This window comes from Pimephales promelas, chromosome 22 (assembly GCF_988280905.1).
Source record: "Pimephales promelas chromosome 22, fPimPro1.hap1.1, whole genome shotgun sequence".
Classification (NCBI taxonomy): Eukaryota; Metazoa; Chordata; class Actinopteri; order Cypriniformes; family Leuciscidae; genus Pimephales; species Pimephales promelas.
The window spans coordinates 13,133,724-13,158,009 of record NC_142790.1 but is presented as its reverse complement, the minus strand read 5'-3'; the positions used below and the strand labels follow the sequence as shown (position 1 = coordinate 13,158,009).

General features: G+C 38.7%; 3 protein-coding genes across 5 annotated transcripts in view; 1 reads left to right on the top strand and 2 right to left on the bottom strand.

Moving 5' to 3' along the window:
- Positions 1–116: 116 nt before the first annotated feature.
- On the bottom strand, positions 117–6,158 carry enkur (enkurin, TRPC channel interacting protein). Its single transcript, XM_039666639.2, has 5 exons — positions 5,776–6,158; positions 5,072–5,217; positions 4,649–4,881; positions 3,343–3,489; positions 117–428 (listed from the first exon to the last, which is right to left on the bottom strand). Exons 1-5 carry the CDS (start codon positions 5,916–5,918, stop codon positions 255–257), a joined length of 843 nt encoding a protein of 280 aa, XP_039522573.2. The 5' UTR covers positions 5,919–6,158; the 3' UTR covers positions 117–254.
- A 46-nt stretch (positions 6,159–6,204) lies between these two features.
- Positions 6,205–10,012, top strand: thnsl1 (threonine synthase like 1). The gene is made up of 2 exons (XM_039666638.2): positions 6,205–6,292; positions 7,661–10,012. Exon 2 carries the CDS (start codon positions 7,666–7,668, stop codon positions 9,862–9,864), a length of 2,199 nt encoding a protein of 732 aa, XP_039522572.2. The 5' UTR covers positions 6,205–6,292; positions 7,661–7,665; the 3' UTR covers positions 9,865–10,012.
- A 3,540-nt stretch (positions 10,013–13,552) lies between these two features.
- The window catches only part of dpp6a (dipeptidyl peptidase like 6a), a 474,269-nt gene continuing 463,535 nt past the window's right edge, over positions 13,553–24,286 (bottom strand). For all 3 annotated transcript variants that reach the window (XM_039666636.2, XM_039666637.2, XM_039666635.2), the window contains 6 exons: positions 23,011–23,065; positions 19,935–20,034; positions 18,216–18,274; positions 18,060–18,132; positions 17,904–17,977; positions 13,553–14,262 (listed from right to left, as the gene is read on the bottom strand). In XM_039666636.2, coding sequence (XP_039522570.1) covers positions 14,113–14,262; positions 17,904–17,977; positions 18,060–18,132; positions 18,216–18,274; positions 19,935–20,034; positions 23,011–23,065 — 511 coding nt within the window. In that variant the 3' untranslated portion in view covers positions 13,553–14,112. The remainder of the gene's footprint in view (positions 14,263–17,903; positions 17,978–18,059; positions 18,133–18,215; positions 18,275–19,934; positions 20,035–23,010; positions 23,066–24,286) is intronic.

Sequence of the window (24,286 nt, the reverse complement as noted above, 5' to 3'; positions counted from 1 at the left end):
CTTCAGCAACTCCAAAATGTATGTGCACGGCCCTGATGTACAGTATCTTAAGAAAGTAAACAGAGATCTTTTTCGTTTCGCGTCAACTTTAAAGGGATGAAATTGCTCAGAGACCATTCAGGTTATCTAAAATGATCTTTATTGCACTCAGATCTATTGCTGTAAAACTTTACAGAAGCCTTTCAAACTAATATTGAAGGACCAGAAGAGGAGGAGCAGAGTTTCAAATGTTTCAAAACTAGCTAACATCCCGCTCAGTTATTAGCAATGTAGATGGTTTTGTGTCGTTCCACCAGGTCAATATCTCTCTCCAGCTGCTTCATCTCCTGCTCCAGATGCTCCTTCCTGTGTTTTTTGGGAGCTGTGTCTGTGACAACAGAGAGGCCCTGATACTGATGATGAAGGTCATCCCAGTTCTTCTTCAGAGCCTGCCAAAAGTCATCAATTCATCAGACATATCTTGTAATATAAAAACCATTGTATAATTATTAAATACTACCGTACAGCAATCAAGTAAAATGTTTTAAAGAAATTGACACTTTCATTCAGCAAGAACACATTGATCAAAAATGACAGCAAAACATTTAGAATGTTACAAAAAAAAAAAAAAAAGGTAAAACTTTCCCTTCACCCATAAATTATGTCTTGTAATGCATATGGTCACATGAATAATTGTGACCGGAGTTATACTTTTCTATTCATTGTTACACCTTTAAAAAGTACAATGCATTAAAAAAAATGTAACAAGGAATGTGCAAATATGTAATGTATTTTAACTTTGGTTAAAATTATTTCAGAAAATATATGAAAAAAAAAAAATATATATATAATGCATTATAATGTACATTATGAATACCCTTATAATGCATTATCTGTAAAGGCTTTAAGTAAATTGTAACCAAAAATAAGTTTTCAAAATAAATGCTGTTCTTTTGAACATTCTATTTTGATAAAAAGTATCACAGTTTCCACAAAATTATTAAGCAGCACATTCAACATTGAAAAAAAAGAAGAAATTGAGCACCAAATCAGCATATTAGAATGATTTCTGAAGGGTCATGTGTCAATAAAGACCGGAGTAATAATGTTGACAATTAATTAAATAAATAATATTTTAAAATATGTTAAACTATAAAGTCAATCAAAATGTTTTGTCTGTATTTTAGATCAAATAATTGCAACCTTGGTGAGGATAAGAGACTTCTATCAAAAACGTTTTAAATATCTTACTGACCCCAAACCTTTGAACGGTAGTGTACTGTACATGCTGTCTCTATAATCTCACATTAAGCGAGAGACTAACATGGAATATTTGTAATTTAAAGTATTCATTACACTTCAGGACCATTTAAAGGGATCCTTCACCTCCGGAAAGATGAATGTGTATTCAAAATGGGTCATTTATCTAGAAATAATGTGTTGTTTTTGAATTTGGAGCTTCCTAGACTGAGAAAAGCCAGAAAATGTGTTTTTTTTTTTTTTTTTTTTTTTGTGGATAAAAGACAAAAACTCCCAGAATGCACTTGTTTCACTGCCCTAGAAGGCCACGCCTACTGGTAACAGACCGCAGTGGTTAAACAACAAGTCTAGGCTACTAGTGAGTCTCCATGATGAGTCTGCCCGGGATTTCGAGATAGCCCAAAATGTCCGAGATTCGGCTTTTGCGTTCTACAGTCGCATTCATCTTGTTTACTGTGGCGAGCAGGACGATTGAGGGCCGTGGAAGAACGACGCGAGGCCGGTGGCGTGATTACCGATGAGCAAAACCTGTGTGACGCACCGGTCTCGTATCTCTCACGGAGGAGCGCAAATTTTCTTAGCAATGTTAAAACGCACATCACATACTCCAATCAGAATGAATTCAGTTAGATTGAAACAAAAGGTGTGCATGCAAACAATAAATGGCGCCTGCAGAAAGCAAAAGCTGAATCCCGGACATTTTGTACAATCTCAATGTGAAAATCTGTCCGGGAAAAAGAGGATGGTGACCCCTACGAATCAGCTTTCTCCACAGAACAAGAGCCTGCTAGCTTTGCTTCCAAAAAAGATGGCTGACACTATGTGTACATTCTGTAGTCCCGTTTCCACCGCAGGAACTTTCCCCAGGAACTAGGAACTTTGGGGTGGTACTCGGTGTGTTTACACCGCAGGAACCACGGTCTAAATGAAGTTCTGGGTAAAAATCAAAATTTTTTTTACAAAAAGTATTTTTGTTTTGCTGCCATCAGCCTCATTTTAAACACATTTTTCCGTCTAGCAGTTAAAAACAACCACTACCGAGAATCAAGAACACCATCCCCTCGATAGTCTCTCCATTGTTCCTGTGTTGTGGGTTTGAAAATGTGGCGCTTTTAAGATGATGTCATGGCAGTAGAGGCGCGCGCAAATAACGATCAGTCCCACACACTTTGAAGGGGTACTACTGCAGTGGAAACGCAAAGCGAACCGAACTGTTCCGCGCCGAGTCGAAGCGTACTGGGCCGAACCATACCGTACTATGCAGTGGAAAAGCGCCTATAGTTCCTGGTAATTGTGGTGGAAACGCGGCTTGTGAGTGAGATCCCACCCTCGATGGGTGGGTTGAGAACATGCGGGACAGCGCCTACTACTGACTGTAGTCTTTAGCCTCTGGCCAAAAAATCCTCAGATGACGTAAAATGACAATTTTTGTGTCAACGGAGGATTTTTTTCCTGACAAAAAATACATAAATCTCAGGGGGATATGAGGGTGGAAAGCATGGTAATTCGAAAATACTAAAGGTTTTCTACTAATACGAAGCTTAATTCTAAATCCTGAAGTATCCCTTTACTGTAAGTAATCTGCAGAAGATTAAACATGATGAAAAATCTTAAAAAGACATGGTGACCAGTCATAAAAATGTATATATTTTCCCTTATAAAATCATTTACATTCGAGCTTAAAATCTTAAAATGCAAGTCATGTTTATTTTGTTTACTTTGAATCAGATGTTTTAATCAAACACAACTTACAAACTGAGGGACAACTACAGTACAAACACAAGCAATTGCTTATCAGATGGAAGACGTACATCATTTTATCAATAATCCTGTGAAATTTCTATTTTAAAATCATTATTTTGAAATTTGTCATGCCTGCCCAGGGAGGTGGACATTTGTTGCTATAACCTGGCCCAAGAAATATTCTCTAGTTTAACAAGTTTAATGTTTATTTGAGCATTGTCCCTGTTTCAAATAAAACAATTTCCATTCCATCCCATTAGGAGATTTACTGCTAGTTCAGAAGCACAAAGACTTCCACCAGAACACAGGCTATAAACAATTAGAGATTGTTTCATTCAGAGTACATTTGTATTTGTTTACCTGTAGGATATTTTGTCGTTCTTCACCAGAGAGCTGTTTCATGGCTCCTTCTCTCATACGCTCCTTGACATAGTTGTCATATTCCTCTTGTGCTTTCCTGACTTCCTGTCTGCGCTGAAGGAGGTACTCTGGAGTTTGGCCATAGTCCTGAGAACAACAATAACATGTTGAACATGTTATTTTGCAGTATGGGGTGCTGGGTAGAATACTTAAAAATTGTAGTAGATTACTGATTTTGAATTATGATCAGAAAAAAAAGAGAAAAAGAGCGAGATATTGATATAAAAATACAAAAAGAAAGAAAGTAGAATGCATTCTTAGTTATCAACAACATGAAGTGCATTAAAGGGATAGTTCACCCCAAAATGAAAATTCTGTCAGTAATTACTCCAACCCTGTAAGACTTTCGTTCATCTTCGGAACACAAATTAAGATATTTTTGATTAAATCTGAGAGCTCCTCCATTGACTTCTATGGTATTGAAACTTGCTGGCCCACAAAAATGAGTAAAAACAACGTTTAAAATAGTCCAAGTGACTACAGTGGCTTCTTGTGCATAAAAAAACTAAACAAAACTTTATTCAACTATTAATTTTCTTCTCTGTGGGCCTCTGAGTGAGTTCACGTAGTGTAACAGCGCAGCGCTTCTGGGTTGTACATCACACGCATCACACACATGACCAGCATAGGCCAATAGTGAGCCTTCGTTCTGACGTTCAACCCAGAAGCGCTCCACATATTACGGCAGGGTTTGTGATGGAACTCAAGGGGGTCTGTGAGTTTAATGAAGAGCTAATAAATCATTAAAATGAAAATAAATCATTTTTATAATAAAAAATGTGTTTAAAAGACAACAGGCTTCCAAAGACATCGTACAATTAGATATGCAAAGTTGCAATGTTGAGAAAACACTAAAAAGTGAAATGATTTCTGTAAATCCTGTCATGAAATCCAGTACTTTGTGGCCTCTCAATGTCCATGTAATTATATCCACCTAGTGGCTGGTCTGTGTGTGCATTTTCACACAACTAGAAGACTTTCTGAATGTATGTAGGCCTAGGTGATATGCTTTTATAGAAAGGATTAGTGAGCATCAATATATAATGAATGATTTACTACCATTGTGTGAACAGTATGTAATCAATAAAAAGTTACATGTAGTCTGATTGCGAGTATTTTAAAAGTCATTTTGCTATCTGATATAATCCATATTGAATGTAATCAGTTGCTACCCATCACCGACAGTGTGTATACTGTGCACAGTACAACTGAAACATGAAACTCACTTTCACATCAATCTCCTCACCTTCTTCTTTATGAATTTCGGGATGAGACCAGAGTTCTCCAGCGGCTGTTTGTCCCCCTTCTTGGTGTCAGCATACACTGGCTGCACTTTCTTTGGGAGTGCCATGATGTTCTCAATGGCGTTGACTTTAATAAAGTTCTTGTTGGAGTGGAGACCCATGAGCGGCTTCTCTGTTCTTGCAGGTACTGGTGGTTTACCACGTTGCTCATCATCTTCATATTTAAATGGTTTCTCTGAAATAAATCAATCCAAGCAAATAAATCAATCCAAGTAAATAAATCATCCAAGCAAAGCTTTAGTGGTCCACGCATAAAACTGGCATTATGATTGCAATTAAAAGATATCTATCTGTATTTAAAAAGGTCAATATAATATAACGGATGCTCAAAATGTCTTAAACAGAAGGACATGAAGGACATGTACTCTCAGGGAGTTTAGGTTCCTTGGAGTGTTTCTGTAGATACTTTGTTGCCAACGGTACGTCCACTTTTGCTGGTCCCATTGTTTTATTGGGGGATTTGTTCACCTCTTTCTCCAGCTTCACCTGCTCTCTGAACTTTGACATGTACCTGGAAATTATAATGATATTAATGAATGAAGTTTTCCTATTAATTTTTTCCACACTAGGCCAATCCTACATACTGGAAAAAATTATATGGTCAATCATCACCTTTTTTTATAATTTAAACAAGATTCAACCTTTAAAAAAAATCAGTTTAATGTAATTTAAGTTTAAGTATAATTTAAGCATAAATGTAATTTATGTTTTTTATGCTTTTTTTTTTTTTTGGTTGTTCTTTTTTTGTTTGTTTTGTTTCTTAACAGTGTATTGACAACCGGTCTTAACAGGATTCACATTACATAATGTTAACTTAACTTACACATTAAAAGAATTAAAGCAAGAACAACAATTAACTTTACAAATATTTTACCATTTAAATAGAACAGTAAGCTTTCCATTATGAGACCTGGTGAGAATTGTACTTAATTGTAACAATGTGAGAAAATGGTGTTGTAAATAAAATTATTTTTGAAATAAGAAAAGATAATTAGAAAAAAAGATAGAACACTTAGCTATAATATTAGCTGGTATTAATTTGATCTTAAAGCTGAAACTGTAACGTTACCTGGGCGCTTTCATGGCTTTTTCTTCCTCTCGGGGAATAAGGTTATAGATGCTCTCTGCAGGATAGATGACGTTGCTCATGATGTCTGAGAGACAAAAATGAGAGGAAAAAGAAGGTCCCGCTTCACACTGTTTTATGAGCATAAAATGGCTGGTGTTATTTAACAAACGTCTCTATGACAACTGCCAAACACCATTAAACAGATTCCCCTTGTTTTACTTTCTCCCGCATTAAATTCACAATAGATTCTTATAGTTTCAGTTGTTTAAACGTCCAAGTTTAACAAACCTTACAAAAAACGTGTAAAAGATTTGTTTTAGTAATAATGATTTGAAAATGACGGTACTATTGAGAGCGTGTGGCAAATGCTATGTACGGCTCAGAACGTAAACGGAAATTGTCCTTTTACTTTTGCCGTACTGACGTGTTTGTTTACATGGCCCACGCAATGCGCGCACGTGAAAGTGAGATTACATGCTGTTAGCAGGCTGTTAGTCAGATAAACGTTGTGCTTTAGGTAAACCTTAATTTTTGTACTCTACATATTTCCAAATATTTGTGTAAATCTATATTATGCGTAATCATGTACTCCTATCAGAAAACATTAACTGCGCACCTAATATTCTGCGGATAGACAGGCTTATATAGACATTGTAATAGCCTAGTAATAAGTACAGTTTGTAATTATGTTTCTCTGTATTTTAAGGTACATGTCATATTTTAAAATATATTCCAGATAATTGCCACACATAGTCTAGTCTTCATTAAAGTCATGTAATCGCTTGAAACTTGAAAAACTAAATTCTTTTTTTCTCCCAAGAACTCGTTTCATGTTCATGTCCAGCCAAATAATGAAAACATAAAAAAAATAATAAAAAAACAATAACATTTTTCTTTGATTACTAAAAGCTAAATGTTATGTGAACTTTTATGTGAGATTTAAATTGCACTCCACATCAGTGCTTGAAGTTGGCAGGAAATGAAAATTCCTGCAATCTATTTTCTAAATGCCTGTTTCTCTTATTGCGAACTCTTTATCCATGCATATGCTGTTTTTTTGACCTCGTAATCTTTTAATACAAATATAATTTGATTATACAGTGAAACGCTAGACTCTCTGGTGATGTAGCTACTGCACGCCAGACTTCTCCAATAATTTAGTCTAATTAAACCACCCCTGCAAGCCCACATTTCGAAATTCAGTGAGTCGAACCAAGTCCCTGCCCTACTTTTATTCCTTTTTAATAATTTGTTACACTAAGATATCAAAATGTAGAAAAAGATCTGTCAATATTTCCATTTCATTGTAACTTTTAAGGTCCTGTTCTAAACTGCACACTTTATGTACATCTGCGGTGTTCCACAAGACTGCAGGGTGTCTCATTTGTCATTTTAGGTTTCAGAAGGGTGCTCAAAAGCCAGTGCCAAGTCCGCACTGAGGCGAGCTACAAAGCAGACTTCCACCCGACAAACAAAGCAGTGTTGTCGTGAAATTGTGGAAATGGAAAAAGACAGTGAAGGCTTAGTGTTAGGCTATGTGTTTATTAACACAAATCATTAAATAGATTAAACCAATACAATATCACTCTTGTAAAATTATGTTTGAGCTGTTTTAACTAAAAGCAACTTGCACTGACATATATTAAAATATGTTAGTGCCATTGTTTTGTCTCAAGACGCACACCAGTCATGTTTTTTCTAGGACACATTTATTAAAGCTACTCAAATGCTCTAATTGAACTGAGGCCTAATCCTGGTCTAGTCGAAGCTCTGTCTGTGAAACCAGGCCTAAACATTAGACTTTGTATTTTAGCAAATGCTCTACAATCTTACTATCATATCTACTGACATGATTTTAATGCCATAACATATTTCTGCTTCCTAGATTATATGATCTTTTTTTCCAAGATGATCCCTGCAAGTTTCGGCCAGCTGTTGGCTAAAGTGAGCAAGCAGAGGACTCACCTGCTATTTGCTCCTTCATACTTCGCTACAGCACGGCTATCACATCAAAACTCTAAACCGCATGAAAGAAACATTCTCCTGATGGGTCCTCCCGGTGCAGGGAAGACCTGCGTAGGGCGTATTGTGGGCCACAGGCTAGGTATGCCTGTCATTGATATAGATGACGATGTTCTCGAAAGGATGTGGGGAATGAGTGTGGCAGACAAGCTCTCTGAAATCGGTGGTGATGATTTTATTGAAGAAGAAGGTAAAGCAGTGTGTAGATTTGAAGCCACAGGAAGTGTCATCTCTCTGACCGGCTCCAATCCCCTGCATTCGGACGCCATGCGGCACCTGAAGCGCACTGGACTGGCCGTGTACCTGGATGTGGACACAGAAGATATCATGCAGAGACTCTCTCGAATGAAGGTGAACAGGATTGTGGGTCAGGATGCTGGGGTTTCTATGAGAGAGATATTACATTACAGGAAGCAGTTTTATGAGAAATGGCTAGATGCGAGAGTCCTTTGTGGGACAGGAGACTCCGTAGAGGACGTGGCTGATAAAGTCCTGAGGACTCTGCTCAGATATGAGGATTCAGAATCAGAGATGTTTGTTTCAACGAGGAGCCAAATGGCAAGTGACCCCAAGTTCTTCAGTGATGTCGTCATAGAGGGTATTGCACCAGATGGAGGGCTTTATGTACCAAAAAGAGGTTTCCCCAAATTAGAACCTTCCGAATGGTTGCGAATATCCAGCATGCCATATGCCACAAGAGCTGTGGCCATACTGGAAAACTGTATCCATCCTTTGGACGTGTCCCCTGTAGAATTGAGCCAAATGGTGTGTCGCGCTTACGGCCAGAACTTCGCCGATCAGTCGGTTGCGCCTCTAAAGCACCTCACTGGTCATCAGTATCTTCTAGAACTCTTTCACGGCCCAACTGCCTCTTTTAAAGACCTGGCACTGCAGTTGATGCCTCAGCTGTTTGCCCACTGCCTGCCACAGATGTGCAACTACCTGATTCTAGTGGCCACATCTGGAGATACCGGAAGCGCGGTGCTGAACGGCTTCAGAAATCTTAAAGACATTGACCGGGAGAGGATCGGCGTGCTTGTGTTTTTCCCTGAGAACGGAGTGAGTGAAATTCAGAAGGTACAGATGACAGGATTTCAAGAGGGCAATGCCAAGTCCATCAGCGTCCTGTCCGATTTTGACTTCTGCCAGAGGAGCATTAAACAAATGTTTGGGGACTCAAGCTTGATCGGACATTTAGCCGTGGAATATGCCACGGTTCTCAGCACCGCTAACTCGATAAACTGGGCCCGACTGCTTCCTCAGGTGGTCTATCACTGCTCGGCGTACTTGGACCTGCTTAGAAATGGCACGCTGACTTTTGGAGACCCCATTGACGTGTGCATCCCTACCGGAAACTTTGGCAATGCCATGTCAGCCCTGTATGCCAAACAAATGGGAATCCCCATACGGAAGGTGATCTGCGCATCCAATCATAACCGCATCATATCCGACTTCATCGCTAGCGGCGAGTTTGATCTCCGAAACCGGAAACTGCAGGTTTCAAACTCTCCTGCTATTGATATCCTGAAGTCTTCCAACCTTGAGAGGTTCATCCATCACGCTTCCGGTGGAGATGGAAGTCTTGTCAGAGATCTGTTTTTGAATCTAGAAAGAGATGACATCTTTAAAGTGTCCGAGACTTTACGGCAGAAGATAAATCTGGAAGTTCAAGCTGGTTGGTGCTCTGAAGAAGACTGTTTGAGGGCCATACGGGAGGTGCACGCGACAACAGGCTTCATAATGGACACTCACACGGCGGTTGGGAAAGTAGTCGCCGATCGTATACATGACAAAACCTGCCCGCTTGTCATATGCTCCACTGCACACCACGGGAAGTTTGCTCCGGCTGTCTTAAAGGCCCTTCAGTGTCAAGATATCCCACCGGATCCTGTTGAGCAGTTGGATAAACTCTGCGGCATTGGAGGCCGAGAGCAGATGCATGATGCTCTGCTGAAGTGCATGGGAAACAGAGGATATAATCCACATAAAGTATGTCAGGCTGACTATAACAAGCTCACAGATGAAGTTGAAACTATGATACAAGACTCATTTCTGAGAGTCCAGTGAGACCTGCAATACCTGGATGTGTCCACTTGATGGCAAAGTCTGTCAAGAAACGCCAAACTTTGTAGTGCCATCCAATCTGAACACAAGGTGACTAATGTATAATCAAATGCTTAGATATTGTCCAAATGTTTTTCATGTAAGTCCGTAATCTAGTCTTAATTGTACTTTATAACCTCTCAGATGTTTTATTCATTTAGTGTTGATAACTTTATTAAAAAAGCCTGGTTGATAGTTGCTAAATTTCTAGCAACAGCCTACCATAATGAAATATTACTTTGTGGAATTTTATTAATAAAAATAATTTATTGATCATTGTTTTTTTTTTGTTTTTTTAAAATCTGATTGCTGTTGTTGCGATGTCTAGCAAATAAATAAACTGACAAGGCAAAGTTTTTCCCTCTTGAAGAGATTGTTAATCATCATTCACTCAAGCTCATGTTATATATATATATATATATATATATATATATGGAAATGGAATATTTGCCCAATCTTGTCCGATATAAGATAATCGCTCAACTGTCAGTGGTCATCACTGTCCAATTCTCCTTTTCATGATGGATCATACATTTTTCAATAAGAGCCAGATCTGGACTGGATCTGGACTGGAGGCAGGCACATCCCATCTATGGTGTCTAGAAACCACTCAGTTTTAGTATGTGGAGAATGAGGCCTGGCATTGTCTAGATTCCCAGGAAAGATGTCGTCTTGATGACAGTTTATGTCCCTGTAAAATCCCAATATATGCCTCCATGTCAGTGATACCTTCCGACAAATGCAAGTCACTCATACAGCTTGCACTGATGCCCCCGCAATACCAGAATAGATGTTTGATTTTGCACCTGTCGCTGATGAAATCTGGTTGGTCCCTTTCGTCTTTGGGACAGAGAACTCAATGTCTGTTTTTCCCCAAAACAATCTGAAACATTGCACACATTTCCACTGTCTTTTTTTAGACCATCTGAGATTTCTCTGGATTCCATAAATCTTGGTGATAGGGATGGTGATGGCGCAGTGGATAAGACACATGCCTTTGGTGTGAGAGACCTGGGTTTGAATCCACTGTGAGACACCAATGTGTCCCTGAGCAAGACACAGAGGGCGTGCGACCTCTGACATTTTATAGCAATTGTAAGTCGCTTTGGATAAAAGCGTCATGCTAAAATAATAAATGTCAATGTAATATCTCTGCACAATATTATATGGCAGATGGTGAAAAAACATAAATTCTTTACAATCTTGCATTGAGAAATGTGCTTTTTGAATTGTTTGACAATTCTCTCATGATATTTGGCAGAGCCATGACTCATCTTTGCTGGCAAAGACCGAGAAGCTCCGTTTTCACCCAAATATGATACCAATTCACATAGTCACTGTGGACTGTTTCAAAAGAGCGAATAAGCTGACAGATCCAGTGACAAAGGTGTGTTGAATCGATCACAGGCAAACATATAGATCGGCTGAGTGTTTTATTTAAACCGTTTATGACATTTCTCAGATAAAAAACAAACCAAAACACCTTCCAAGACATTTATTTACATAAACTTAGTGTTCGCCGTCTTAAGGTCACGCGTGTAAATGCACTCGTTCACTTAATTCACAAGAAAGCAGGACATCAACATTGAAGGCTTTCAGTTTATTTTGGTTACTTACATATTCATCCTCTTTTCTCCAAGTGAGGAAAACAAATCATAATAAAAGTGATGATAAAATAGTTTGTATTCTGAGAGGTGCCACAATATGACTGTTCTTGCTGAGTCGGAAACAGCAATCCCATCAAACTCTTGGTCCCATTTGAATTTTTTTTTCAACCGTGACCTCCGCCGCTGTGCTCGACACAGGAGAACAAAACACCTTCAAATGCTTTATGTACAAGAAACACTCAGATATTCAGAGACTTAAATGATATTTGAGTAACATTTATACATCAAGCAGACAAGACCGAGATCTCACTCACAAAACTACCGGAAATGAAATGCGAGTTTGAACATTCAAGCCGTCAAAAATACTATGCAGATATTTGACCGTTTTTAAAAAATACCTTTCGAGTTTCAAATAGTTTTTCGACATGCACCGTGAATGCATCAAGATTAAACATGAACACTTCATCCACACAAAACTCAATTCATCCTCAAGAGCTTTAATAGGAAAAAGTCACAACCAATAACTGTTCATATACAGTACTGTGCAAAACATACGTGAATGGAATAATATAAATGCCAACTGGAGTGAGTTGGCCACTGCTGTAATGTGAAACATTTGCACAATACTGTATTTAAAGGGATACTCCACTTTTTTTGGAAATAGGCTCATTTTAAAACTCCCCCAGAGTTAAACAGTTGAGTTTTACCGTTTTCGAATGTATTCAGACGATTTTCTGATATTTAGAAGAATATCAGTAACCAGACAGTTTCTGGTTTCATTGACTTCCATAGTAGGAATAGAATATACTATGGAAGTCAATAAGGCCAGAAACTGTCTGGTTACTGACATTCTTCTAAATATCAGAAAAACGGCTGAATGGATTCGAAAATGGTTACACTCAACTGTTTAACTCTGGGGGAGTTGTAAAATGAGCCTATTTCCAAAAAAAAAAAAAGTGGAGTATCCCTTTAATGAGTTGAAGGGACAGATATTATCATCATTTACTCAACCCTTATTGCAAACCTGTATGACACGTCTATGAAACACTGAAGGCTTGATTCCATTCAACTCATTGAAAGAATAGCATGAGTGTTCTGCTAAACATGTCTTGTTCTACTGAAGAAAGTCAGTCACACAGGTTCACTGTCAGAAAAAAAGGTACGAAAGCCGTCACTGGGGTGGTACCTTTTCAAAAAGGTACACTTTCGTACCAAAAGGGTGCATATTCTACCATGAAGGTACCAATGTGCACCCTTTAGGTACAAAAGTGTACCATGAAGGTACCAATGTGCACCCTTTAGGTACAAAAGTGTACCTTTTCAAAAGGTACCGCCCCAGTGACAGCTTTCATACCTTTTTTTTCTGACAGTGTTTGGATGAACACGAGGGTCGAGTCAATGTCAGAATTTTCATTATCCCTTTCACACAAAAGTGTTTCCTATCCTACTTAATATACTTTTTATGTACAGATTTGTTTTGGCCATGAATCAGCAAATGTTCTACAAAGTGTCTGTAAACCCTCAGAGGGGCTTTAGTTTAATACTGAGGTAATGTTGAAATCATACATTTTAATTTCATGCTCCATTACTCGATTCTTAAAGTGGATGGAAAACCGTTGCGTATTGTTGACGGTAAAACAACATCAGCTCAAACATGCGCAAGTAAAAATAACAGCGCTCTCGTGATGCTATTACAGTCAATAACAGATTTGCGTGATGGCCACGTAATGCGAGCGGATTTAAGTTAATCAAACGTAAGCCTTGAATGACTGGTGATATTCACAAGGAGGCTCTTCGAACCTCCGTAATAAGGCACAGTGACTAAATCAACATAGAGTGCTTTCTCCAGCACTGACAGACCATCACTTCAAGAAAACACACGCTGAGAAGTGGGATCAACAGTCTTGTACAACTGTCAAGGTCTGTGAGGATAATGAGAATCGTTTTCGCTCCCCTTCTGCTTGATGAAGTTTCTGCGATGAATAAACACCATCTAAAATACACACTCGAGGCTACAAGATTTCCAAGACTCGGACACGCTTGAAAACACTGAAAACTAGTTTTATCGATATCCAAGTGAATGTTTTTCATGTGCGACTTTACATTGCAACACCAGACATGAGCACAACTGGACATGAGAAGACCTTTTGAACCACAAATGACACATTCTCCTGACAACAACACCCCTTTTGCCTAAAACACAAAATATCGATTTGAATCAAACACCGAATGACCCCCCCTGCGAGTCCCACAGCTCTCTGGGATTCAAAGGCCAAACATGCTTGGCGGTCAGTTCATATCGCAGCATCTCATCTGTCAACCTGATGGACAGACCAGAGACTCCTAACACGTTCAGAAGCTCATAACTGGCCTGCTGGGGAGAGCGAGACGATGTGGCGCCAGCCAGATGCCACGGTCGAGGGTTGATGATAGACGGTGAGGAGCACCTGAAGGGGAGCGGAGGCAGGAACACGAGGCAGGGCGGTCTCGGAGTCAGCATGCTACACTGGGAGGGGACTGAAAACTGGTGGCTTCAAATCTATGGGTTGCATATTATGTGGCAAAAGGAGCTGGCTTTGTGCTTGGACGTTGTGGAACAGGTGGACTAACCCTCCTCTTCGCTTTCCTCCTCCAGCGCCTCCTCGAACACTTGATCCGGGAGCCGGAAGCACTCCTCGAAGAAGTTGACCAGCGACTGGCTGAGGTGCTGCCGCGTTCCCTCGTTGTGAATGAAGTGTCCTTCGTCTGGGTAGATCTAAAAAAAGGACACAACGACAAGGGTTTGAGCTCAATATCACAAAAACTCTGAATACGAATAATAATAAAAAAAGGTCTTGGAAATGTTTTTCGACCTTGTCTTTATGTTTTATTCTATGCTATTTTTTAATCCTGTAAAGCCAGACAAATGGCATGCTACTGGTTGGTGCAGTTGGTGATATATTCAGTATATGTTAAAAAAGTACATTGAAATCCTGATAGCTTAAAGCCTAAAAATCAATTAGATTTATTAAAGGTATAGCAGACTACTTAAAGTAGTAAAAAAAAAAAGAACTTTTGCTGATAATTTACTCTGAAATTAAGAAATTAAGGTTTTTGATGGAAACATTCCAGGATTTTTCTCCATATAATGGACTTCAATGGGAACCAAACGGTTCAAGGTCCAAAAGACAGTTTCAGTGCAAACTGTTCAAGGGGCTTTAAACGATTCAAGATGATGAATACGGTTCTTATCAAGCGAAACGATCGCTCATTTAAAAAAAAATAACAAAGCTTAAGTTTTATAAGCTCAAATGGTCGCCTTGCTCTGTTCTGTGATGTGCGTTCGTGACTCTCCTGTTCGAACTCATTTATCAAAATGAATGAATCTTTTTCCCAGTCAATTGACACAAAAAAAGATTTGTTCATTTTGAGGAACGAGTTCGAACAGGAGAGTCACGAACGCACATCACAGAACAGAGCAAGGTGACCATTTGAGCTAATAAAAACTTTATAATATAAATAAACTTTGTTATTATTTTTTTTTTAAATGAGTCATCGTTCCGCTTGATAAGACGCTTATTTATCGTCTGGAATCGTTTAAAGCCCTTTAAACAGTTTGCAGTTTGCACTGAAACTGTCTTTTGGACCATGAACCGTTTGGTTCCCATTGAGGTCCATTATATGGAGAAAAATCCTGGAATGTTTTCATCAAAAACCTTCATTTCTTTTCGACTGAAAAAAGAAACCCATGGATACCTTGGATGATGGGGTTGAGTAAATTATCAGCAAAAGTTTTTTTTTTTTAAAGTGAACTACTCCTTTAATAAAAAGCATAAAAAATATTAGTTGTTACTCTTTATCTCCCAATAATAATCTTAGATATAGATATAATGCAGTGCAATGATTTAGAGATGCACAAATAAACAAGTAAAGATTTGTGGTACAAAATGCATACTGAACCGTGGGTTTCAACCAAGTGTGAAAACAACTGAGCAACATCCAAAAACGTCCACTGCGATGATCATACAACCTTTATTATGATTGTGTGTGTGGTGGCCCGACCCTACATAATAGATCATAAATTGAGAAGAACAGCTTGACACAGTGACGATCACACATGTTCTGATGAATATCTTCCCTAATTAATTCCACAGTCATTCACCAGCCAGCAATTAATAGCAAATCTATTAGGGAGCAGAAAGCAAAAAGGAAATCTCCTAGTGTGGGAATATAATGGGATTATTCAGCATGTTAGCGCGTGGCTCATGAGAGTGGCCTGTATAATCTGTTTAAATGAGCTGCATGCATTGAGTGCGTCTAATCCTTCTGCTGGCAGCAGTGCTGGATGATCACAGGGCTCAGTATCCAGTCACCACAGAACTAACAGGCACCTTTGGTGAACATCGTCACAGATGAGGGTGTGCAGCTGGCTTCCAGAAACGAAAACCTCATTCATTTACCAGAAAAACTGATTTTTAAAAATCGTGTATACCTTTTTTAATGGCAGTCCTGTCATCGGCTCTGAGGTTGCGTGTTTTCAAATTCATTGTAGAAAAAAAAAAGTTTAATTGACTAATTTCCTGTGAAAAACTACAATACCCATAATCTTGAATAGAAATCCACCAATTACAGAAGTCGCTGAGCCACACACTCCCTAAAGCACTGTGAGTGATATGATTGACTGACTGACAATTTGCAAATATATTTATTTTTTACATACTTCAATATTTTTGTTGTATGACTTCATTTACAGTGTTTTATCGGATGGCAACTTTGTCTTTTCATATGCGTTTTTTTTTTTCTTTTTCTCTTTAAGAGCTGGTTGGTTTGGTTAATTTAGAATATTTCAAGAAGCATATTGGTAACTCTTTATAATATGGTCTCATGTGTTAACATTAGTTAATGCATTAGCTAGAGCTGCTTTAGTAATTGTTAAAAGATCCCGATCTCTATACAAACACCCACACAATCCCATTCCTAAACGACAACAATTATTAAACCTAAGGAAAGAGTCAGAGAAAGCAGATATCAAGTATGTGAAACTGTCTTTTCAGCCGCACCCAGTATGGGATGGTATCATAATTTCTGTGTTACAAATATTAATATTTTTACAGAACTGGGCAACATTTTTATAGTTCGGACATAAATAGTGATGTCTAAGGAAGTGATAAAAATACAGTAAATCACATTTAGAAGCTAACGTGGTGCTTCAAATAACAAATTACATCGTTACACCAGTAGGTGGCGACAAGTGACTGTTGTCATTCATTCAGGAGATATGAAAAAAAAACCAAAAACATCCAGATTCATCCAGTTATGAAAAAGTATTGTGAGTCATTGAATCATTCATTCCAATCATTAAAAAAAAAAAAAAAAAAAATCGGATTAATTAAACACTTTAAATAGACTGCAACAATAGCTGGGTTTCAGTCACGTGATTATGATGACGCGCGGAATTCGAGCATTTTCCCATTCGGCTCCTCCCGACCGCAGATATAGGTTTGAAAGTGAGTTTTTCGACCAATTTCTTGTATTTTACCCCCTTATGAACAACAACTTTTGGTACACGATAAAACTCCTTGTGGTTTGATTGATTCAAGTAACCATAAATGACTCAAAACACAGGTATTTTGAGTTTAGTGCTTTCTAAATACAGCAAATCACTTATTGCCGTCCATTTGTATTTCGCGCCATGGCAACGCAGTGGTGTGACGTCATAAGAAAACAAGCAATTAACATTTTGTCAGAACCTCTACTCTAGTAAATTACATTATTTTGTTTAGTTGTCTGTTCAGAATCGTAGAAGAATCATGATGAAACAAAAGAATTGTGATTCTCAATTTATTCAGAACAGTGCAGCTCTAGCATTAGCTGATGCTAGCTGACAATGGGTAATATATCTTTAAATAATTTATTAATCTTCCTTAAATCCAATTGTTTATTATTATTTTTCCATGTTAGTTCAAAGTCCATTAACACGTGTTAACAAATATAACTTTGGATTTTAAAAATGTTTAGTAAATGTTGAAATTATCATTAGATGAATAAATGCTGTAGAAGTATATTAACTAATATGTTAACTATTCTTTGCAAATGAAACCCTTTAACATGTTTAAGGTGCGGAAAATGAATGAATATAGTAGATCTTCTAGGGCTAATCACTAACAAAATAATTATTCTGGACATTGATTATTCATAGCAATGCATGTTTTGCGGAAATAGTTTTTGGAGATTAAAACATTTTGGGAATTTTTACTTGCCCTCGCATACGGTCTAGTTGCAAAAGTCGAAATATTTCAACACACCCAAAGCTGAAATTGTATTGTGTACATGTATAACCTCAGCCAGTGAAAATGTGTCTTCAGCCCCTGTTGTGAACTTTATATCCCAAAAGTAAATCTGCACAATGACTCTTACCTGAAGAGTGTAATTTGCTCTCTCGCTGATTAGCCTGGAGATGAATTTGGCTGTGTGTTGAAAATGAACTTTTTCTAAAAGGTAAATGAAATCTGTGTCAGTTGACAGTATCCCATCCTTTACAAAGACATAGGAGAAGTGTAAAAGAAAATGCACCATCTGCTGTTGGGTGTATGATTAAAAACTTTTTATCGATGAACTGGGACGCTCTGTATGCAAGGTTGGCCATCTGTGGAAACATTAAAGAGCACACTATAAGTGTTGTCAGTAATGGTGAATACAAAATCCAGCTTATAATTCAAGGAAATGTACCTCGTATGCTCTCCGATCTGGCTTGGGAGGCCCGAGATATCTCTCTGAGAAAGCTGAAGCTGAAAGCAGGAAATAAGAACAGTATCAGTCAGCAGTGACATTTGTCTCTGGCAGAGTTCATTTCCGAGCGTTTCCTTTGATAAAAATCACTGCACAGCCATTTCACAATACACGCCGATGCGGCTGGTGAGTTATGAGCCGATTTCTGTGCTGTTGCCGCTGTGAGATGTGAGGTATTGTTTATGATGAACACACACATGCTCCATTTTTCATCCCCCTGTTCCTCTAGAGTTCTTTGAGAGCTTCAGTCCTCCTACAGGCCCTGCTCTCAGAATACAGATGACACGCGCAGACAGGGAGCTGCAGGAATGGATGATGAATTGGACACTCCTCCTTTGGAGACGTTCCAACAGGGTGCGTTTATGCGCATGCACTTTTTGTTTTATTGTTGGTGATATCTTACATCACATCTCAATGTTTTTTGCAGCATCTTGGATCATTTAAATAGTGTTCTTCCACAGTGCATCAATGTCAGTTTTACAACAGCAGAACAATCAGAAGAAGCATTTTAATGATATTGCCCATTTCTGATATCACACCTACATCTATTTTGGGGCCAAATTTACTAAAACAGGACAAATTAGCATGACTAGCATAGTTCTGCACGTGATCTACCAACGCAATCTAGCAATTAGCATCTGTTAACATATGACATAATAGTCAGAAAACGCTTTTAATGGAAGAGTTTATTAAAGGGATAGTTCACTTTGAAATTAATTTTTGGTATGTTTTAGCTTACCTCAAGGGCATCCAATATGTAGGTGTCTTTGTTTCCGCAGTAGTTTCAATTTTGATATTTTTAAGTCAAACTGTTCTTGTCTATCAGTCATATAATGAAGGTCTATGGTCACCACCTCAAAGAGCATGCACAGATAAGTCCAAATTAAACATGATTTAATGACTCGTAAATGTAAGTACACATTGATGGCCTAAGACACGAAACGAGCGGTTTGTGTGACAAAACGAACAGTTACCACAGCCACAAAGCACCCACGCCCTCAGATCACTTGGACGTGGCTGTGGTTACAAGAGGTAAAAACGATATAAATACTGTTCGTTTTCTCACTCAAACCGCTCGTTTCGTGTCTTAGGCCATCAGTGTGTACTTACATTTACAAGTCATAAAATCATGTTTATTTGGACTTTCTCTGTGCATGCTCTTTGAGGTGGTGACCATAGACCTGCATTATATGACTGACAGACAAGAACGGTTTGACCAAAACATATCAAAATTGAATCTACTGCGGAAACAAAGACACCTACATCTTGGATGCCCTTGAGGTAAACTAAAACATACCAAAAATGTATTTTAAAGTGAACTATCCCTTTAAACCTCTGGATAAAATCCATCAGACTTTTAAAAGCATCATGCTTTTTTGGGGTCCCAGACAACAGATCCCAGATCTGGCCCAAAACTGGTACATGAGGAATCCATATGCGCCTATCATTATGAGGAAATTCCATAGGCATAATGGTTTTTAAATAGTAACCCCACTACTAAACCTATATCACAGAAAACTTTCTACATTTTTTACATTTGTTTAGTATGCTTTTTAAGCCATTTTGATTACAAGGACTCATAAATGTCCTCATAAACCATGTTTACGCAGTGATACCGGTGTGAAAAAGCACACACAAACAAACACACACAACCCCTACCATATAGCGCAAAGTCTGTGATGGGCGAGAGCACTGCAGCACACTTGAGCATGGAGTCCTCAGAGCTGAGCAGAAGGCTGGTGATGTAACCCCCATACACCTGAAACACAAGACACTCAACTCAAGAGCTCTGAGATCGCACTCTCATTACGAGTTACTGAAGTTTCTGATAATGTCTGTGCTCATTAAAGTGAGGCAGAAATTCAGCCTTTGAACATGCATTATATAATCCAGCGAAAAAAATCAATCTTTCGAGGAAAGAAATAGGCATTGGAAAAAACGAAGATGTAGCCAAAAATGGTAGATGGTCTCATTTAAGTTCTTCTTACTGCATGAAACCAATTTGTTCTGCTCTTCTTCAGGACTGAAGTTAGCGAGAGGAAGAGTTTATGTGACATGCTGAAAGAAATACAGGCTCTGTAGACTCTCTCGTCATCACAACTGCTGTTGGATGAGTCACACTTTTAAGTGAACCCTCAATGGTCGCAGACAATGTTCCAAAACCTAGTGAGCTGCCTATTTAGATATTTTAAGTCGTCAATCAAGGCAGCAAAATGCTATTCAATCGTGAAAAGACCAAGTGTGAATGCCCACTGAAATGCTTTAAATCCAATCACTTGAGACACATTCCAAATGAAACTGGACAAGTGTACAGTAAATGCATTTAGTTGTTGAAGCATATGTACATTTTACAAAATGATCAAAAATAATCATGTGAGAGCATGTTATACTGGCTCACAGTAGCTGGATATGACAGCGCTACTGCAAAACACATTGCCACGGATATGGCCCACCACATCTGTGGCATTTCAGCCCGGTCTCATCCCAAGGCGTCATATACTGACGCTTTTGACATTTCGTCTACATCCAACGCACATGGCACCCTTTAGCGTCAATATGAGACGCAGATATATATGGGCCAGAAGGACCCTAACCCTACCCCAGACCTAAACCTACCATAACCGAACAAAGCTCTGTGCGTGTTATATTTTGACGCTAAAGGGTGCCATGTGCGTTGGATTTAGACAAAATTTCAAAAGTGTCACTATATGACGCCCTAGGATGAGAATGCATTAGGCATTTATGTGGCCAAGAGTAAATGAAACAGTTTTAACAAATCAGACAGCAATCTGTAATCAGTAAAAGTATGTTGTGACAAGTGTACAGTAAATAGGCCCATTCAATTCCCTTTCAGTTAGAATGCTGCCTTAAAGGTCCCCTATTATACCCCTTTTCACAAGATGTAAAATAAGTCTCTGATGTCCCCAGAATGTGTATGTGAAGTTTCAGCTCAAAATACCCAAAAGATCATTTTTTTACAGCATGTTTAAATTGTCATTTTTGGGGCTCAGAGAAACAAGCGGTATAAAGTGTGTGCCCTTTAAATGCAAATAAGCTGCTGCTGCCTGCACAGGGGGCGGAGCTTCAAGTCTCTCAGGACAATTTCATCTCACGAAATGATGATAATATCAGAAACTCTCAGTAAAGGTGTTCATTTCGAGTCGGACAATAATGCCTACAGAGTCAGAGTGCTGTATAGAGATGGAACAGGTATAGTTTAGTAGTTTAATTACTGTTATTATAACGTATTTGTCAACTGCTTGTATGTATATATAATTTATTAATAGCCTACAAGTCTGAATGATGATCAAACATATACTGATGAGTTTAATAAAGTTTATTGTACATCACACAAAAGATGAAGCATCAGTTTTACTTCAGAAAATCACCTTAAAGGGATAGTTCACTTTGAAATTAATTTTTGATATGTTTTAGCTTACCTCAAGGGCATCCAAGATGTAGGTGTCTTTGTTTCCACAGTATTTTCAACATTTTTTACATTTTTCAGTCAAACCGTTGTTGTCTATCAGTCATACACTGGAGCCTAAGGGGGTCCAACAAAAAGCATGCACAGAGAAGTCTAAATTAAACATGATTTAATGACTCGTAAATGTAAGTACACATTGATGGCCTAAGACACGAAACGAGCGGTTTTTGTGAGAAAACGAACAGTATTTATATTGTTTTTACCTCTTGTAATCATAGCCATGACAAAATGATCTGACGGCACGGGCGCTTCGGTCTGCGCATGCGCTGGAAGTGATCGCTTGCACGCCTACGTCACTCTTTGTTTCTACAGAGATTTCGGAAGTTTTACCTTTCACTAAAAATATTTAGATATACGGGAAACCGCAATGGAATACGATTTCGGTATATCTAAATATGTTTAGTAAAAGGTAAAACATCTCTGTGTAAATATTGAGTGACGTCACACGCAAGCGATCACTTCCGGCGTAATATTGAACTGATTCAGTTCGGTTCAGTTGGACATTGCAAAACTGATTCAGATCACTTGGACGTCACTGTGATTACACGAGGTAAAAACGATATAAATACTGTTCGTTTTCTCACACAAACCGCTTGTTTCGTGTCTTAGGCCATCAATGTGTACTTACATTTACGAGTCATTAAATCATGTTTAATTTTGACTTCTCTGTGCATGCTTTTTGTTGGACCCCCTTAGGCTCCAGTGTATGACTGATAGACAACAACGGTTTGACTAAAAAAATGTAAAAAATGTTAAAAAAACTGTGGAAACAAAGACACCTACATCTTGGATGCCCTTGAGGTAAGCTAAAACATATCAAGAATTAATTTCAAAGTGAACTATCCCTTTAAGAGCAGAGTAAACACAGTAAATTATAAGACGTGCACAAGTTGAGGGAGCATTCCTGTGGGCGGATGTTAGTCAAAAAACGGTTCTACTGACGTCATTAAAAAAGGAAGTAGAGGGATGTAGTCCAAACGGACCGTTCGATGAAGGCTACTTCTGTTAAATATCTCGCTTGGCATTGAACTTTGAGCTTTATAATTTTACAGATATTATTTACACTATAACAACAACATTGCACACTAGCTAAACTTTGAAACATGGGATTACGAAGAACGGGACCTTTAAGAGACAGCGAAGAACAGATAAGATGTTTGTACAGATCTTAAAAATGTACTTTCTGTATGCATGTGCGTGTGAGAGAGGCTGGACAGATAATAACAGTAAAATGCAGTATGTATTTACCTGCCCAAAAGCTCCAATTCTAGTCTTGTCAATATATGGCTCCTGCATCATAACACTGCCAGAGACAAAAGACAAAATGTTTAACGGTCTGCCACTGTAGCAGTGGCGGTTCTACTTTGAATTACACCCAGGGCGAGACCCCCTTCGTGCCCGGTTCGCCCGTGCCTAGAACCGCTACTGCACTGTAGGACCTTCTCACATACTGAATAGTCAGTGTCAATCATTTCACTGAGTTTTTGGGCCCTATTTTAACGATCTGAAACGCAAGTGTCAAAGCGCAAGTAACTTTGTGGGCGGGTCCGGCGGGATAAATGACTCTTGCGCCTGGCGCAAATCTAAAAGGGGTTGGTCGTAAGTAGCTTCATTATTCATAGGTGTAGTTTGGGCATAACGTGAAATAAACCAATCCGAGCGCCATCCAACATACCCTTTAAGAACAGGAGCGCATGTTGCATGACGGATTGTTATTATAATGGCGGGTTTACCAGGCGCGCGCCAGGAGCGTTCACAGCCGATGAGACTGACGTTCTTGTTAGGGCAGTGAAAGACAGAGAAGTGACGTTGTATGGGGATGGGAGAAACCCTCGTACATCAGCGTCGGTTAAACATTATATACGTATGTTTCTTGCCACTATTGGGCAAACAGGTCTGATCCTTTAGTAGCCTACAATTAGCCTTAAAAAATGGGTAATTTGGTTATTTCATCTTCGTGTAAACCACAATGATTTCCCTCATGTGTTAATATTTTTCCTTGTTATAATGTATGATTTGCAAAAAATAAAAACTGCTGCATCTGTGTTGATGAGAGAATCAGTGTATGCACGTTGTGCACCCGCTACATTATGGCCAAGCATGCGCGCTTAAAATAGCATTATGAACAACGCGCAACGCGCCACTGACTTTAGACCAGTTTTTTTCTGGTCAGTGGCGCAATTGTTTTCTGGAAGTGTAAATTACCACCAGGTAATGTTTGCGCTGAAACACGCCTCCTTTTTACGCCGATCCGCCCAGGGAGCGCAAGTTCATTTCCTAGTTTACCGACGTGCGTCTTTTGAGGGAAAAATCTCACTTTGCGTGCGTGCAAAGTAGGAATGACACATACGTTTATGTATAAAGTAATTTGCGCCGGGTGCAAGATGGAGCCCTTTAAGTCAGGCCATGGTATAAATGGAGCCCGTTCTCATCCCAAAGCGCCATATCGGACGCTTTTGCAAAAGCGTAAATATCCAACGCACATGGCACCCTTTAACGTGAAATGAGACGCAGATATATTTGG